This window comes from Schistocerca gregaria, chromosome 3 (genome assembly GCF_023897955.1).
Source record: "Schistocerca gregaria isolate iqSchGreg1 chromosome 3, iqSchGreg1.2, whole genome shotgun sequence".
Taxonomy (NCBI): Eukaryota; Metazoa; Arthropoda; class Insecta; order Orthoptera; family Acrididae; genus Schistocerca; species Schistocerca gregaria.
In genome coordinates this window covers 738,003,499-738,022,054 of record NC_064922.1, presented here as the reverse complement: position 1 = coordinate 738,022,054, position 18,556 = coordinate 738,003,499, and the positions used below count along the sequence as shown (strand labels likewise).

General features: G+C 37.2%; 1 protein-coding gene across 1 annotated transcript in view; it reads right to left on the bottom strand.

Moving 5' to 3' along the window:
* The window catches only part of LOC126353809 (uncharacterized), a 93,610-nt gene extending 75,881 nt beyond the window's left edge, over nucleotides 1–17,729 (bottom strand). Inside the window, exons 1-2 of the mRNA XM_050002907.1 lie at nucleotides 14,930–17,729; nucleotides 1,050–1,274 (exon numbers count right to left, since the gene is read on the bottom strand). Of these exons, the coding sequence (XP_049858864.1) occupies nucleotides 1,050–1,274; nucleotides 14,930–17,375 (2,671 nt within the window). The 5' untranslated portion in view covers nucleotides 17,376–17,729. The remainder of the gene's footprint in view (nucleotides 1–1,049; nucleotides 1,275–14,929) is intronic.
* Nucleotides 17,730–18,556: the final 827 nt, after the last annotated feature.

Below are 18,556 nucleotides of genomic sequence, written 5' to 3'. Positions count from 1 at the left end.
TTTCCTTCTATTTTCACTTTTTTTGTATCTTATAAGTCCTTTGGCCAATGCTTGTAATTTCTGCTTCTTTTCATCTAATTGCTCTATCGCTTCTTGTTGTAAGATTTTACCTAACCTTTTTCATTTTTTTTTCTGACATTTGTTGCCTTATAAATTATGTTAGCTGTCCAATGTCTTTTCTCAGTTTTTCTATTCTGATCTGTAGCCTGTGTTGCCATGCTGGTTTTGTGGGTTTCTTCTGTGTGTTGGTTGGTTCTGATCTCTGCCTAGAGCGTATATTTAGTGTAGTGAGTGCTCCTATATAAACCAGTAGTTGTAACTCTTCCATAGTTGTGTTTTCATTTATTTTGTTGTTATGATTGTGTTGATAGTTTTTATTGCTGTTTCGACTTGTGGGTTATTTGGCGGTCTATGCAAGAATGGTTTAATGTCTGTATTTGTGTCTTTGTATTCTATATATGTCAGCTGAAATTTTTCTTCTATATCTAACATGTGTGTCACTTCGTGTTCTATTTGTACTTGTTCTGGTGGCAGTCTTAAGATTTCATTTTCCTCTGATTGTTTAATTGGTGCGTGTTGTTCTTTGGTTGTTTGCTCTGGGATGTGTGAGTCCATTATTGTATTTTCTTCTTCTTCTGATTGCACATTATTTTGTTCCAGTATTTGTTGTTTTATGTTTTCTAATTCTGACTGGGGTATCCTGTTATTTTTTATTATTACACGGATCTGATCAGCTAGCCGTTGCTCTGTTAAAAATTTTAATTCTGGGTATCTGGTAATAAATGTTGTGTATACTTGTGATCTGTATCCAGTTGTGTTGGTTCCTAGGTTTGTTATTATTGTTATTATTATTATTATTATTAATGAAGACAAATCCTGGAAATATAAACATTTCATAAAAATAATTTGTTGATCATATTACACTGATTTAATCACTCATGATTTCTACTGATGGATTGTCAAGTGATGCACAACAAGGCTCTTTCATCTTCCCTGTCTGGTTGGATCTTAAATATTTACTGAAAGTAGATTATGAACTTGCATATTACCTGGCATGTTTCCATTATTTGTAAATGACTTCTGTACCATCAGATGCTCATTCTGCTTGACCAGTCTTAGCATTTCTTCAACTGTGTGGTTAGGCATTGTGATTGATGGTGGTGGAGGAATCCCAAGAAGTAACTCTTGTATTTTCTGAAGCTTACTATGCAAGGCTTCAATAATAGTACTGTGCATTGTTACAGGTGTTACAGTTCTTGATGGCGATTTATTTTCTGTAATGTGACATTCTACTATTAATGCTAAAAATAAACACACAAACAACAATCAGAGAACACTTACAGCATATTCAGAGTATGTAATGCAAAAAAGAACTAAGAAAAGTGAAAATGTGATGCAACTAAAAAAATCTGTTCAACATGAAGATGTAGCTCATAAGACAAAAGTTAAGAACAGGAGCAGTTATCCCATTTATGTGTTTTCCAAGATATGTCAACAGACAAATTTAAACAGTCAATTAGGGAATAACAGGTAGATGTCATTTTTCATAGTAAAGAACTCAAGCTCATTTCTCATGTCCTGATCAAAATTTAAACTCCACTATCCTAATGTGTTTGGAAAAGTGAGACAGTAATTACATACATACAGCAGCTACTGCAAAGCTGCAAAATTAGTCACTTTGGGAGCAAACTTTTAAACTGACTGTTTATCCCAAACCTGTACAACCTAAGGGTCTGCAGTGTATTTGAGGGAGAAAAGACAGCAGACTGCAATCTGTGACAGCTATTGCAGTAATACAACTCATAATGACATTAGCAGAGACAATTTAAGCTAAACTTCCGTGACTTCATGTAAACAATATTCAGTTGTTCTCCATATTCAAGAAATGGCAAAGAGGAAGGAACAAAACCTGAACAATACTCAAAGCTTTCAATTTGATACTAAAACCACGTTGTCTCTTTCCCTCTCCCTCTTAAGTTACAAACAAATTTTTGTAAGTATAAGTAGTCACTCAAGACTTCAGCTGAAAGAGGAGTAATTAACACCACTCTTAAAAATAACTTATAAAATAAACTATGTCAAAACCTGCAAATTTTCATAATGTTTAGAAATTCTACATTAAACATACCTGATATTTACAGTAGTATATGGATCAACTGTTATTGACTCATTCTCATGGAAGATAATGATGGTAGAAAAAGCATGTTCACCACAATGAAAAATATTTTATGTCATTTTGCCTCATATGAATAGAAACTAATATAAAACACCTCACTGATTGCAAAGTACTAAAAGGAAACTAAGAACTGAAAACATCAAATCTGAACATAAATTACAATGAAAGTGGCTACAAGGTTGCTCTCCAACATTACAAACAGCTTGGAATCAATAAAAAGGTAAACAACAAATCTGCCTTTTACATGTATATTTGTTCCTCAGAAACTCAGGCAACAAAAAGTGTTAGATTGTATACCTTCCACAATACCTACTGAAATTCTCCTAAGCACATTCCAGTTGACATTTCTCACATTTTTCTGTTACAGTCAAACAAATGAGAGAGAAATATAATCATATAGTTCACAGTTTAGTCGCTCTGAAGAGGACTGCTTCAAAGATGGGCAAAACACTAGTTTATACTGGTTTTAAATGCTTCAACATTACGTAGCATAATACGCAAAACATTATAGTTAATTTTCTCAACAGTATTTATAACTCAACATTCATCTTTTTTTAAAGGTTGAAATTCATTTCCAAAGCTAGTTCTCAATTCCCTTTAACAAACAACTGGCAAAATCTACAAACCAGAGTTCATTATCTCATCTTCCAATGCTGAAAAGTGAGCAGAGGACTGTTTTAGGTAATCAATCAAGGACAATGTATTTTGATCTTAAAAACTGAAACCATTCAGTCTTCCATGCAGTTTACTCCTAGTTACTAAGGGTCGTGAAAGATAACCTTAAATTGCTTCCATGATCCCCCCCCCCCCTCCCTCCCTCCCTCTCTCTCTCTCTCTCTCTCTCTCTCTCTCTCTCTCTGTGTGTGTGTGTGTGTGTGTGTGTGTGTGTGTGTGTGTGTGTGTGTGTGTGTGGCAGAAATGTTGAGCCACATATATACACAACAAAAAGACTGCTAAACAAGTAAGCTTTTGAAAAAAAGTCTTATTCTAAATTAACACACACAGCCATTTTCATGCAAATGCAACCCTCACACATATGACCACTCTCTCTGGCTCCCGAGGCCAGACTGCAAGCAACTGAGCCTGATGGGAGAGAAGCAATGTAGGTGGTGGGTGTACGGAGACTGGAAGGGGGAGAGAGAGCAGGGTAGGGGTGCTGCTTGTGGGAGCAAACAGGGGCGAGATAGAGTTACAGTAGGGCAGCCAGTTGCATTCAGAACATTAGACGGAGGGCTGGTGTGGGGGGGGGGGGGGGGGGGGGGGTCAAACTGAAAGAGGTATGTGAAGATTCAGGACTTTATAGAATTTTGCTGACTAAACTCCTCACAGTTCAACTGGGGAGTTTCAAATCAGTAGAAGAACTTGTATGCCAAATCATTACCCCATCTAGTAAGTGAAATATGGGTGGGTAATGTGCATTTAATTGACAGGATGGCTATAAACCAATGATTCTGAGCCTAGAGAATTCAGATATACCAGTAACCAAAGACGCTACTAAAACTAAATTGTTTAAGGAAGTGAAGGAGAAAAGTACTGTCACTCTATGAATAGTGATGCAGCTAGTGAACAAGAAAGATTACAAAAACTTTGTGCACAATTCCTTTAAGGGACTGAGATACTACAATTGCTATAAGTATGGTGATATTGCATGGAACTGTCACACAAAATCCAAGGGAAGTAGCAAGTCATTGAAAAAACTTCCAAACTTTACGTTTGGAATTACAAACACTGCCAACGGCTTCACACATCCAACACCAAGGCTCAAATGAACCAATATAACACATTGTACTCAGCACATACACACATACCACCAGAGGGCACCATGAAACAGAACAAGACAACTTCTACAAACACAACCAACTCATTAACACCATGTCATAATGACATCACATACCACAAAACCCTTACGTCACAGTTCACAGCAGACGGCGGAATCAGATGCTTCAGTTGACCCGAAGTGTAACAGATATTGTTACTCATGATACAGAGGAGGGATTGAGCTGCAGGCAGGAAGAATGAAAAGACTGCTAAAAATTTAAGCTGTTGAGCAAAAAAGTCCTCTTTGTATAATAAAACAAACTGTGCTGTATGTGTGTGTTTTTCTGTTTCGTAAGCAGGATTTTTTTTGGTCCAAATGCTTAAACCTTTAGCCATCTTTTCATTGTGCCTGTCTGCAACTAAATAACTTCTCTATGTGGAGAGTCACGATCAATCCTTTTTATATTGCTGTTATTCCTTCCTGGACTTCCAATTACTTGAAAATAACACTTTCTTTACAAACCACTGTCCAGTAGAATTTATTTACTGTAAGTAACTTAGTGGGAAAGGGACATCACGTGACCTTTGATAAATGAGGCTGTTAGATTTTTTAAAAAAACCTATTTACAAAAGCAATGTGGACCCACTACATAAATGTTTAGTTAGCGCCAAATCCTTATCACTATTAAAAGATGCGGAACCTGTGGCATAGGAGATTAGAATATTTAAACCATGACAAAACAGGAGGTTAGCACAAAGGTATGGCCAATGGAAACTATTGATACTCCATGTGTTACGTGCTTGTAAGATAAACAGACAAGATTACCAGAATGAGATTTTCACTCTGCAGCGGAGCATGCGCTGATATGAAACTTCCTGGCAGATTAAAACTGTGTGCCCGACGAAACTCGAACTAGGGACCTTTGCCTTTCAAGGGCAAGTGCTCTACCATCTGAGCTACCGAAGCATGTTTCATATCAGCGCACACTCCACTGCAGAGTGAAAATCTCATTCTGGAAACATCCCCCAGGCTGTGGCTAAGCCATGTCTCCACAGTATTCTTTCTTTCAGGAGTGCTAGTTCTGCAAGTTTCGCAGGAGAACTTCTGTCAAGTTTGGAAGGTACGAGACAAGATACTGGCAGAAGTAAAGCTGTAAGTACCGGGCGTGACTGATGCTTCGGTAGCTCAGATGGTAGAGCACTTGCCCGCGAAAGGCAAAGGTCCTGAGTTCGAGTCTCGGTCAGGCACACAGTTTTAATCTGCCAGGAAGTTTCATATAAGCGCACACTCCGCTGCAGAGTGAAAATCTCATTCTGGAAACATCCCCCAGGCTGTGGCTAAGCCATGTCTCCGCAGTATCCTTTCTTTCAGGAGTGCTAGTTCTGCAAGTTTCGCAGGAGTACTTCTGTAAAGTATGGAAGGTAGGAGACGAGATACTGGCAGAAGTAAAGCTGTGAGTACCGGGTGTGAGTTGTGCTTTGGTAGCTCAGATGGTAGAGCACTTGCCCGCGAAAGGCAAAGATCCCAAGTTCGAGTCTCGGTCGGGCACACAGTTTTAATCTGCCAGGAAGTTTCAGACAAGATTACCTTTCCAACATTCCAAATTGAGAGCAAAACGTATCCTTGCATTAATACATCCTGACCTGTGTGGTCTGATGGAAATAAGACCAACTAGAGGAGCCAGACATTTCTTGGCTATAATAGCATATTGCAGAGGAAGATATTTTTGTATACACTAAGTGGCAAAAATCAAGAAAGAACAGGTGAGGTATTTGTAAACTAGAGGTAATTGGAAACAATAGGTATGAAATTTGCTGGAGAAATATTAGGAGTAATTGTAGGCAGCATTGTTTTCAGCCATCATTTTTTATTCTGACATCACTTCTCTGTTTTTTGTTGTCAAACTATATTAATTGCTGAGCTTCTTTTGTTGATGTCTATAGCAGTTCGTCATCTGCAGTTTATGGAAAAAAATCATTTTTCTCCCTTGTATTTATGTTAAAAACATTATGGTTTATTTAAGTTATTTTATCATTCCCAAACAAGATTATAATAATAATAAAATTGTTTAATTATTTAATAAATAGGACACTGCATATTGATATTTACCCTTAAGAAATTACAAACTGGGCTACCTGGGTATAGATAATGAGTGGAGATTGCAAAAGAATATGAAGATGTTATTCCACATCAGGTTTTGAGAAATGTCAAGGACCTATATTACTTATTATAGCAGAAGGGTCAAAACAAGGAATCATTATCAAAAAAATAATTTTTCTGGGAGAGTATTTTCCCCCATTACATATGTAGGTTGGGCATTGAATTTTGTTTCCAAAATTGATTTTTCCCTCCAAAACCTATTGTTTACTTGTGGGAGCCACTGTTTTGAAGACTATATTGTTGTTTGTTCATGCATAAGATTTGATCAATTTCAAGGTAAGGAAAAAAATCATGAAATTTATAATAATTCTCTATGGTTTATATATCACTTTAAAGTGTACAACTTCTTCTTCTTCTTTTTGGTATATTTTTAGAACCAAACAATTTAAGCAGGATAAATACAAAAACATTTATAAAACCTAAAGCAAAATGGGTAAAATGAGTTACCAAATGACAATTTTCTTAAGATTTTACAAAATACATTAAAGTATATAAACTTATATGCCATGCTGTCCTTCACATAAGTGTACCTGACAACTTGGTATCTCAAATAACTTGCCTCCTGGAAGCCTTCTCCTGGTATAGGATATTTAATTCACGTAACGTGAGTTACCTTTATTTATGTATCATGAGTTATAATAATTTTTGTAGGATTAGTTATAATTTTAAGCAGTCAGATTGGTTCAGAAATACACACAACAAAACTATCAATATATTTCAACATATTTAATGTTTATTTATCTTCATATGCCACATAAAATTCCATAGGGAATAGCTATTTCTACTTTACAACACTTTGCAATTTTTGCAGAATGCCTTTAAGTGCAGCTGAAAAGATGAGAAAAAGGCAGAAACTGAAAGATGAAGGCAGATAAGAAGAGTATAAAAGCAAACATAAGGATACTATGAAAAAATTCAGGAGAAAGAAGCAGGAACAGGAAAAATGTTTGAGTAAAAGAGAACGAGAAAAGATTGCTGCAAACAGAAAACGGAATGTTAGAGAAAGAGTTGCCAAGTACAGGAAGGGGCTAAAGAAAGCATCTTCAGCTACACCAAGCAGTTCTGCCTCTCCACCATATAAAAATAGGTCTTCACTGGCAAAAGCCACATCAAAAGTGAAATGTGTACTTCCAGCATCACCCAGAAAACAAAAATGTGTTATTTGAAGGTTGTATCATACGTTTGCTGAACCTTTAGAAGTAGAATAATCTGTAAGTAAAAAATAAGTGATGAAATAATAAGTGCAGTGAGCAAATTCTGTGAAAGGGTTGGCATTAGCAGACAGGCCCCTGGATGCAAAGGCGTTGTGACTGTAAAAGATGAGAAAGGTAAGAGTAAGTTGCAAGTTCGACACTCGATGTTTTCTTTGAAAGACACCCATACAATGTTTTGTGAAGAAAATGGCAAAGTGATTGGTCAAAGTAAATTCACAAAATTAAGACACAAACATGTCATGCTAGCCAATAAACTTCCACACAGCGTGTGTCTGCAGATATCACAAGAATTTCATCTGTGCTATTAACTCTCTTCATAGCATAGTACCTCAAATACCTAAGTACACCAGTAACTGGCCAGAATTTTTTCTATGTGTAGAGCCTACAGCTGATTGTTGGTTGGGAAAGTGCATGAAATGTAAAGATTTATTGGCAGTTAAAAACGGTGTGAAATGGTATGTGTGGCATGAGAGTGATGGCAGAATTTTGAAAGTAGAGGAAGAAGGAACATTACAGAATCTTTTTAATCATATTCTTACCATGGGATCTAAATTTTTACAGCACTGCTACTTTAAGAGAGAACTATCAAAGAACTATCTTAGTGATAAGGAATCACTGCCTTCTGCAATGCTAACTGCCATGATGCAAATCGATTTTTCTGAAAATTTTACATTTGTAATTCAAGATGAAATTCAAAGTCCATATTTGGCAACAGAATCAAATTAGTATATTTACTACCATGATTTGGCATTCAGGTACTTCTCATCCATACGTGTTGGTATCTGATAATCTGGACCACACAAAAAACACTGTCATTCCCTATGTTGATAGACTTCTTGAAGAACTATCAAAAAATATTAGCGAAGTTACAATCAGGTCAGATGGTGATGCCAAAAGAATTAAATGGAAGTACTTTGCAACTTCTCGTGGGAAAGGGCCAGTGGATGGAATTGGTGGGGCTGTCTAACGCCAAGTCTGATCTCATGTGAAAAGCAGGAAACGTGTTGTAAGCAATGCAACATTTTGTAAAAGCATTGTTGAATTCTTCTTCTAATGTGACAGCAGTTCTTATGGGTGGAGAAGACTTTAGCCAAAGAAGCAAAAAACTACATCTCTCGGCCATAATCAAGAACTGCAGACCTATCTTGAACATTTCTAAAATTTATCACTTGGAAATCTATAATAATGAAGTTGAACGAGACACCACTTCACCAGCTGTAGAGGAAAACACTAACAGAACAAAAAAATCACTAGATATACAAGTTGATGACTGGGTGGTGGTAAAATATGGCAATTCATATTTTCCTGGTAATGTTACTAAAATTGAAAATGGTGAGTTTAAGGTTGATGAGATGATGAAAGATGGGAATTTTGAAAGTGGCCTGAAATTAAAGATGAGATATACTACACTAAACACAAGCTTGTCAGAAAAGTGAACCCTCCAAGTGCTGTAAATTCCCATGGTTACTTCAAGTTTGACTGTGATCTGTGTCAATGTAACACGAGTTACCGACGTTGTAATGTGAGTTACCTCTTCACAATGTTTTAATATACATTTTATTGGAGATTAAATGTTTTGGACTTTGTTAAAATACTTATAAGATCTTCTGGTATTGTGTGTAAGACTTGCAAGAAATGTTCACATAAAACAGAGTAAACTTTTGTATTTACTTTATCGTATTCAAAAACCATTTCCTGGAAATGTACCGTGAGTTACCAACAATAATTATAAGATTTGGTTTTATAAATATAGTAATGTAACTATTTTTGTGAAATGGGTTTATAGAACATTCAGTATAAAGTATGTTTTGAGGTATAAAAAATACTTAACAGAAACATTTCCTTCTGTTAATTGTCCAAAACTTATAATATAAACATAACTTTATAACGTGAGTTACCATGGAATGACCCAGAAGCAGATTATGGTATCCCACCATCAGCCATACACGTCACCAAATTAAAGAGTAGAAATTAAATTATATAATTAAAGAATAAAAAGAAGACATTAAATCTGACCCTTTGCATAGGATTTGCATTATTTTATTCCAATTTCTTCTTTAGGTTGTAGGGTACCACTGGATAAATTAGGTATCGAGCATCCTCAAGCTGGATCGACCGAAACATCCGATCCCATCGGTTGGCTTTGACCCGTGACGTAAGACTGTTGTGGTGTGTGACGTCACGACGCCACGGAATTTAGTTTGTGAGAGTGGTGTGTTTGTAGATGTCATTTTGATGCGATCGGTGGTGCTCTCTGGTGGTGTGTTAGATGATGTTTTTGGTTTAGTTTGCAAGTGTGGCGTCTTGTGTGAATTCGGTACACTGTTTTTTTTATGTCTTTGGTAGGTATGAATATGAGTGACAGGGTCAACAGTTTTCGGTTGTCGGCTATGATGGGGGACAGTGCGTTGACTCTAATAAAATTTCTTCAACTATTGGGATTTTTGGATGAATCATGAAGTGTTCAGTATGTCGTGGAAAAATGAGACTAACTTAAAGTTCTGGCGTCTCACAGCAGGGACAGCTGTATGTGGAGATGTCGTAGGGGTAACAGGTCAAGGGAAAAGTTCGATCCCAATGTGTGGCTGTGAATGTTGGTATTCGTATCGGGAGCTGCTGTTGAGCTATATAGGTCAAGGGAAGTGTCCGATTCCAGATGATACTGTGTTTAGAGGTATTTGGGGAGTTTCGTGATGTCGGTTTTTTTCGTCGTTTTGCGTGGTTTTGTATGGGGGTGAGTGACTAAATTTGTTTATATTTATTTTGTCGTCACCCAAAACCCCTATTTCCCACGCTTGTCCCGTTACTGTCATTAGGCTTTTTGTGGAAATTGTGTGTGTGTGTTTTTCGATGTATTTTTGTCCTCATAATGTGTACGTAATGACTATATATGTGCCATATTGGAATCGTGATTTATGGTAGTTTCCGCCATATTTGTGACGTCATGGGTCAAAGCAGATAGGCAGGATCGGACGCTTCTGTATTTCCCTCAAGCTCTTCCTCCACATGCTGAAGATACACTACACTGACCAATTGTTTAAATGCTCTTGAAGAAGTGGGATATTCACTTGAAAAAGAGGAACTTAAACCATCAGTATAATAATGTTGATCAGAATTCATTGAAAACGCCATTTATAGGTGGCCATCAAGATGAGAATTGATATCAGGCATTCATAAAACACAACATGTGCACTTCTTGGAAGAAATGTGAGCACCTTTAAAAATCCCAAAAGAATGCCACATGTCCAATTGTTGTTTAATCACTCTACAATGAACCAAATAATTTGTATTAAAAAATATATGGGCTACAAGATAACGAGAAATCATCATCATTTGTCTACAATGAGCCTAGGTTTGGCAGTGACCCAAGTGGAATAGAAATTACAAGAAGTAAATCGAAAAGCTGCTTGGTTGTAAAATTTGTGTCTTGTGCAGAGACAATGGGGAGGAAATATGTTAACTGAGAACTAGCGAACTTCTTAAAATATTAAGAAGTAAGTCTTCAAAACAACAGTACCCTAGACACTGGAATAAAAACAGTGCAGCAGGAAAGTATAGTAGAATGTTATAAGAAAAGAACAGCTTCTGGCTGACCAAAAGTATATAGGGAGAACATAGTCCGTAAAGGTGTTTACCTCATTAATAGATCACCCACTAAATCTTGAAAAGGCATGACACCTGAAGATACATTTACTGTAGGCCAGCCAAACATCAGCATTTAAGAATATTTGGTACCGAGGCCTTTGTTCATATAGATATAGCATGCAGGCATAAATCGGATCAGAAGAACTCTAAATGCATACTGCTAAAATGTTGTGAACAGAGTTAGGCATATTAACTATTTCATCTCTACCAACAAAAATCAAGAAAGGAGAGAGAGGTGATATTTGAAGAAAATAGTGGTGATATTTAAAGAAAATACTGTTCAGAGTAATAATGTTATAACATCACCTAAAAAGTCTCATGTGCCAAAAATTATTCCCAAAATTATGAATGATGGATCAGAAGTAGTTGACTCAAAGCCTACTAGTGACAAGAATGGTGACAACCAAAGATGAATTTTACCTGACCAAAGTAGCTAAGTAGATTCAAATTCATCGCACACTAATGAAAATTCCGCATCCTCACAGCATACCCAAGCACTCAGATTTTCATGAAGAATAAAGAAACCAACTGAGAATGAATACGTGACTTATTACGCTACAGACAGAGAGAATTCATATCCATCATACTTCAGGCAATTAAAGAATTTGAGTCATATGCTGGCAATCATACATTGAAAAAAAGCAATTATCCCCCCCCCCCCCCCCACACACACACACACACCTTTCCAGATATAAAGCCATTTGACACCAATCAGGTCTTCAGGACTAAGGAGAATCTTCAAGGACATATTTTTAGATACAAAGCATGGCTATTAATAAAAGGAAGCACACAAAAACATGGTTTAATCTAGGAAGAGACATATCCTGCACACATCTGCTGTAATCTGTTTGGTTTAGCTACTAAATATGGCCTACACACAGATCATTTAGATTTTGTTACAGCATCCCTAAAAGACAACACGCAAGAGGAAATTTATGTTAAAATCACTGTTAAGGACAAATGAATCATGAGACTTAAGAAAGTAGTTTATGGATCAAAACAAAAGTAGCAACTAGTCACAACTGGAATATTACGCTAATGAAGCATTCTTCTGAACTTCACAAAAAGTACAGCAGAGTCATGTGTTTGTCAGAAGAATAAAGAAAATAACAATAATCATTGAAATTTATATTGATGATATGTTAATTTTCAGTAATAAGCCAGAAGAGAAGGAAAGCTTATATATATATATATATATTATTGATGATATGTTAATTTTCAGTAATAAGCCAGAAGAGAAGGAAAGCTTATATATATATATATATATATATATATATATATATAAAGATTCCAAGACTTACCAAGCGGGAAAGCGCCGGCAGACAGGCACATGAACAAAACACACAAACACACACACAGAATTACAAGCTTTCGCAACTGGCAGTTGCTTCGTCAGGAAAGAGGGAAGGAGAGGGAAAAAATGAAAGGATGTGGGTTTTAAGGGAGAGGGTAAGGAGTCATTCCAATCCCGGGAGCGGAAAGACTTCCCTTAGGGGAAAAAAAGGACAGGTGTACACTCGCACACACACACACATATCCATCCGCACATACACAGACACAAGCAGACATTCTTTTTGGTATATTTTTAGAACCAAACAATTTAAGCAGGATAAATACAAAAACATTTATAAAACCTAAAGCAAAATGGGTAAAATGAGTTACCAAATGACAATTTTCTTAAGATTTTACAAAATACATTAAAGTATATAAACTTATATGCCATGCTGTCCTTCACATAAGTGTACCTGACAACTTGGTATCTCAAATCTCAATGATGTCTGCTTGTGTCTGTGTATGTGCGGATGGATATGTGTGTGTGTGTGCGAGTGTACACCTGTCCTTTTTTTCCCCTAAGGGAAGTCTTTCCGCTCCCGGGATTGGAATGACTCCTTACCCTCTCCCTTAAAACCCACATCCTTTCATTTTTTCCCTCTCCTTCCCTCTTTCCTGACGAAGCAACTGCCAGTTGCGAAAGCTTGTAATTCTGTGTGTGTGTTTGTGTGTTTTGTTCATGTGCCTGTCTGCCGGCGCTTTCCCGCTTGGTAAGTCTTGGAATCTTTGTTTTTAATATATTTTTCCCATGTGGAAGTTTCTTTCTGTTTTATTTACATCGTCATATATATATATATATATATATATATATATATATATATATATATATATATATATATATATATATATATAAAATTCAAAGTGCAAATTAAGTTGAAATGCCTATGAGCAGCATCAAATTGTTTGGGCATCAGAATCACAAGCGATCACAAAAGGAGCTATTATGGATAGGCAGGTTCATTATCGGACAAAAAACAAATATTAAATAAAGACAACATGAAGGGTTGCAATCCTCATGGTGGTTTGCACAGTATAGTTGTAGTTGTAGAAACCAGTGCCAACACTTTTGGACAACAATCAAGTAGGAGTGTTTACATGTGATATGAGCTCCAAGAGAGATGAAAAGAGAAAAGCCATGAGAAATGTTCCCTTCAGAGAAGCTATAGGCAGTTCAATGTATGTGCAGTTGGGATCTCGGCCTGACCTCATATTTACAATCACAGGTGTAAGTCACTTTAACAATGGTCCAGGCATGCCTAACTGGCAGACAGTCATTTGAAAGGGACTAAGGATTTGAAGCAGCAGCGTAGACTGGGCAGCAGACAAAGAGGATGGTTTTCTGTTTAAATCACAAGGTGCTGTAATTTCCTGGAGCAGCAAGGAGCAACCCATATCAGCTTTATCACCTACTGAATACAGCCTGTCAAGAGGCATTTGGGCTACAGATGTCAGAAAAGGAACGATCTCTATGTCCTGAAAACAACCCTATTAAAGTTTATTATGATAACAAAGTGCAGTTGACTTATCCAAAACAAGTGGCTACAATAGAAGAACAAAAGAAAAAACAGACTCAGCTCAAATTATAGAGGAACAAATCACAGTAAAGCAGATGATCACTGATAAGCTAGAAAAATCACCTGCAAGACCTTCCTTACTCTTGTTCATGTGTGTGTTCTTGATAGTATGTGCATATACTAGTATAATAAAAGATTTCTTGTGTATTAAATCAAACCCTGATAACCTTAGGCCTATGTAAGTGGTTCACTGGCTGTTAAAACCAACAAAATCACTGAATGATTTGGATATATTTTAGGATCTTTATTGAAAATTTCGTAAGTAAAACTATGGAATGTAGTCGAATTAAGTCGGGTGATGCTGAGGGAATTAGATTACGAAATGAGACACTTAAAGTAGTAAAGGAGTTTTGCTATTTGGGGAGCAAAATAAATGATGATGGTCGAAGTAGAGAGGATATAAAATGTAGACTGGCAATGGCAAGGAAAGCGACCTGAAGAAGAGAAATTTGTTAACATCGAGTATAGATTTAAGTGTCAGGAATTCGTTTCTGAAAGTATTTGTATGCAGTGTAGCCATGTATTGAAGTGAAACATGGACGATAAATAGTTTAGACAAGAAGAGAATAGAAGCTTTCAAAACGTGATGCTACAGAAGAATGCTGGAGATTAGATGGGTAGATCACGTAACTAATGAGTAGGTACTGAATAGAATTGGGGAGAAGAAGAGTTTGTGGCACAACTTGACTAGAAGAAGGGATCGGTTGGTAGGAAATGTCCTGAGGCATCAAGGGATCATAAATTTAGCATTGGAAGGCAGCGTGGAGGGTAATAATCGTAGAGGGAGACCAAGAGATGACTACACTAAGCAGATTCAGAAGGATGTAGGCTGTAGTAGGTACTGAGAGAAGAAGAAGCTTGCACAGGGTAGAGTAGCATGGAGAGCTGCATCAAACCAGTCTCAGGACTGAAGACGACAACAACAACAAGTAAAACTAATGAGTACTTTCTTAATAAACTAAACTATCAATGTTAGTACACAATAGCACAAAATTTAAGTTCAACTATATATCAAAATTTGAAACACAATACACCCTGTACAAGCTGTTAAGTTTCTCATATAGCCTACCTTTCAAAGCTGCTTCTGTGCCTTCCCATTGGCTGCCTGAACTTTCATCATCTGATGCAAACAGAAGTGGTGAATTTTCCAACTGATTTGTGCTATTGAAAGTCCTTTCTATAGTCACAGAATCATTCAGACTGTCCTCCGGGAGTATAAAATTTGGTTCCTGCAGAGTGTTATCACTACAATTGACACTATCACCAACATCCATTTGCAAATCATTTCTCACAGGACCACCTTTTGGATCTGACGATGAACTGTCACACACTGATAGATATCGAGCCCTATCACCTACTTTTGATGTATCTATGACTGGACTGTCCAGAAGCTGGTCAAAATAATCATTGTCAAATTCTTTAACTGAATCAAAGCAAAAGTCTTCGAATACACTGTCACTATGGGTACAACTGTCCTCATTATCTCGAATGTATGTCTTGTTACACTTTTCACTGGACTCCTCGTCATCTTGATCAGGAACCATGTCTGATGCTGGACACATGCCTGTCAGCAAGTTTTCTGGAAATCTATCATTCTGTGAGTGGCAGTCCAGCTGACTGTGATCTTCCATTGGAACTTTAAAGTCATTACACTTCTCTTTGACTTGAGATGTCTGATTTTTGTCATATTTTTCTTCCAAGCACCCATTTTCTAAGATCTCACTGCTTGAAATTTCTTGTGGTCCATGAACACAATCACTAATGATGAAGGAGTGTTTCTCATGTTCACCTGCTAATAACTTAATGTCAGAATTTGCCACAGTTCTATCAGTATCAGGTGTTACGCTGCAGACATTATTTGCATGAACATTTCTGCCTTCCGAATGAATGGTGTTAAAAGACACACTTGATCGTGTAGTTTCAATTTCTCCAGCATGTAACAACAATGTTTCTCCTTCCTGGTGTAAATTCCCTGCAAGAATTGAGTTTGCTCCTGGGACAGTACTACTACAGATGTCAGATGCACAAAATTTTTCATCCTCATGTAATCTTACTGAATTGTGGAAACAGTTCTTTAATATTAACGAAGTATCACTGCAGGATTTAAATGAGTTCAAATTTTCACACCCAGCACTAAAGTTTATTATATTTTGATGGCAAATAGCTTCATCATTTTTCCTCGCATTTCCACCAATTACAGAACCATCATCAACACCTTCCTGAATGTTTTGTGGGCTATTTTCATCACCCCTCTCACTTTTATTACATTCCACAGTGGTTTCTGGACAGCTATCTTCCAAAATATTTAGCATTTTTTGTTTTTGCAGACTCAACACACCAATTTCTAAGAAGTTTCGCCTATCTGATGGCAGTGATTGATGGACTGCTTCACCATCTGTTTCATGCTCCCCAATTCCACCACCTTCCCCACTACAGCAATGTGAAACAGTTCTCTGGTACGAACACAGAGGAGTATCACAACTGGCAGCATTATGGAGCCTTTCAATACATTTTACTTTTAAGTGGCAGCTGTTTTCCCCCCTCCTTGTCCGTATACCTTTCTGAACTTTCGAAGCACTTCCCAAAACTGGACTCGCAGGTGAACCTGCAGAGGAAATGTGTGTGTCATTAAGCACATCTCTGTCATTAATATTATCCTGAGATATTATCACATCAGCCATGCCTTCCACAGTGCCATAAAAAGCAAAAGTTGGTGACAAACTAGAAACTGCATTTTCGTCTAAGAGAATTGCCTCCACAGTACCATATAGCCCACTTCCCTTTGAATGTATCTCAGTGGCAGTCATCTTCGAATCTGTTTCAGTAACTACGTTTGTATCCTCTGACCTCACATAAACTTCAGAATCAGGTGTGCATAACGTTTCAGCATTAGTCTCGTTTTCCAGTTCTCCAGCATCAGCAATGGAATTTTCTGTAGCCGAACACGCTGAACTTGATTCCAGTTGGATTATTGTGTTTCTTTTACAATTGAGCTCATTCACGTCGCACAAAGGTGTGTAGTTGTCTTCCTGCTGACTACATGTAGCATCAGAGGGAATGTCTGAGTTCTGTGACCCATTTACCAAACCACAATCTATTTCACATATTGCACTACCATCTGCGATTGCGCCGCACTCATTAATACTTTTCGAAATAGAATCCAGATGTAGCTCAGAACTTTTAAAGCAAGGAACTGTGGCTTCCTCACTCGAAAGGCACGCAATTTCCAGACAATGCCGTGAATATCTATCTTCCTCCACAGAAAGCTGGTTATTTCCATTGTCACTACGCTGTTCACTGCTTGAAGTAAAATTATTAAAGTCACTAATCGAATTTTGCAAAATACATTTTTTAATGATTATTGATAATGGTTTACTACCCGCAATGACCACATATGATTCACCGAGACCGTCCACAGACTTTGTCACTAGCTGTGGGGACTCATAATCAGCAAGCGATGCATCAGAAGTAACAGGAGACTTCACGTCCTCGGATGTGTGGCTGTGAAAAGTCATATTTACCAATCAATAAGTTAGTTTTCATTGGCGTTTTTATTATTTTCCGCAGAAATTTTCAGAATTTAATAAAAATAATAATTCGCTTGGGTTATTTAACTTTCAACCAGCATAATTCACGACACAGAGACCCACGAAGTTCTAGTGTTCATATAGTGGTAGAACATACGAATCATTCTTTAAACAGCCAGCGTAAACTCACAAATCTAAAACGTAAACACATAGTTCATAGGCCACAAACTGTTACAAAACACAAGATATTTCAACGTGCAAGATACGAATACCCAAAGACTACATTACTCTTTACGACAACGAAGAAGTTCAAATTATGTTAGACTGTGTTGTAACCTCCTTGGTCAATCTTGCAGTAGCCTAATATCCTTGGCAGCCATTCTAGCAGACGAATAAAAGAAGCGGTTAAGAAAACTTCAGTCACTACATTCCCATTCCCACGTTGACAGCTCTATTCTGGCATAAAAATAGAGGTTGCAGTTACTAAATTCAGGACTATTTGCATTCTTGCGCTGTGGTTATGGATATTGCATTTTTTGTTTTTGCAGACAGATCGTTTCCGAAGACACTTCTTTTAAGAAGCATAGCAGTATAGTAGCGAGGTAATGCTAGTATTTATAGTTTTCCACATGGATGCCTACAAGATTCCCTACTTTTTTAGCTTTTATTACTCCAAAGGAGCCCTCAACGCTCAATATTTATTGGGCACGATGTTATTGGGCAGCATTTATAATTGGAACGCGTCAGTTAAAAGTCTGCCTTTGTAGCGAACATGTCGACGCTCGATGCTAAGAGACCTTGTAGCAGACGTACATATGTGGGTATCGGAGAAAACGCGACATTATTTCACACACAGCCTCGATAACAGCTTACAGTTATAGAAACATGAATGCATACACGATGTAAAACATGGAATAACTAGCAGAAAAATAAACCAAAGATCAACTACATCAATACAGCCCGAAAATGTGACTGCACGGAACTTTTATCCACCACTGTACATTCACGAGGACAATGCAGAATACTATATGACGCCCCCCTTTAAGGCAAACGATGGCGCAGATTAAATTTAATATTCTGTCCAACCATTGTAACTGATTCTTTGTTGAAACAAAGTGGTGCTCCCCATGAGTCAGTGATTCTAACAGGGAGCAGAGAAGAAACCATCG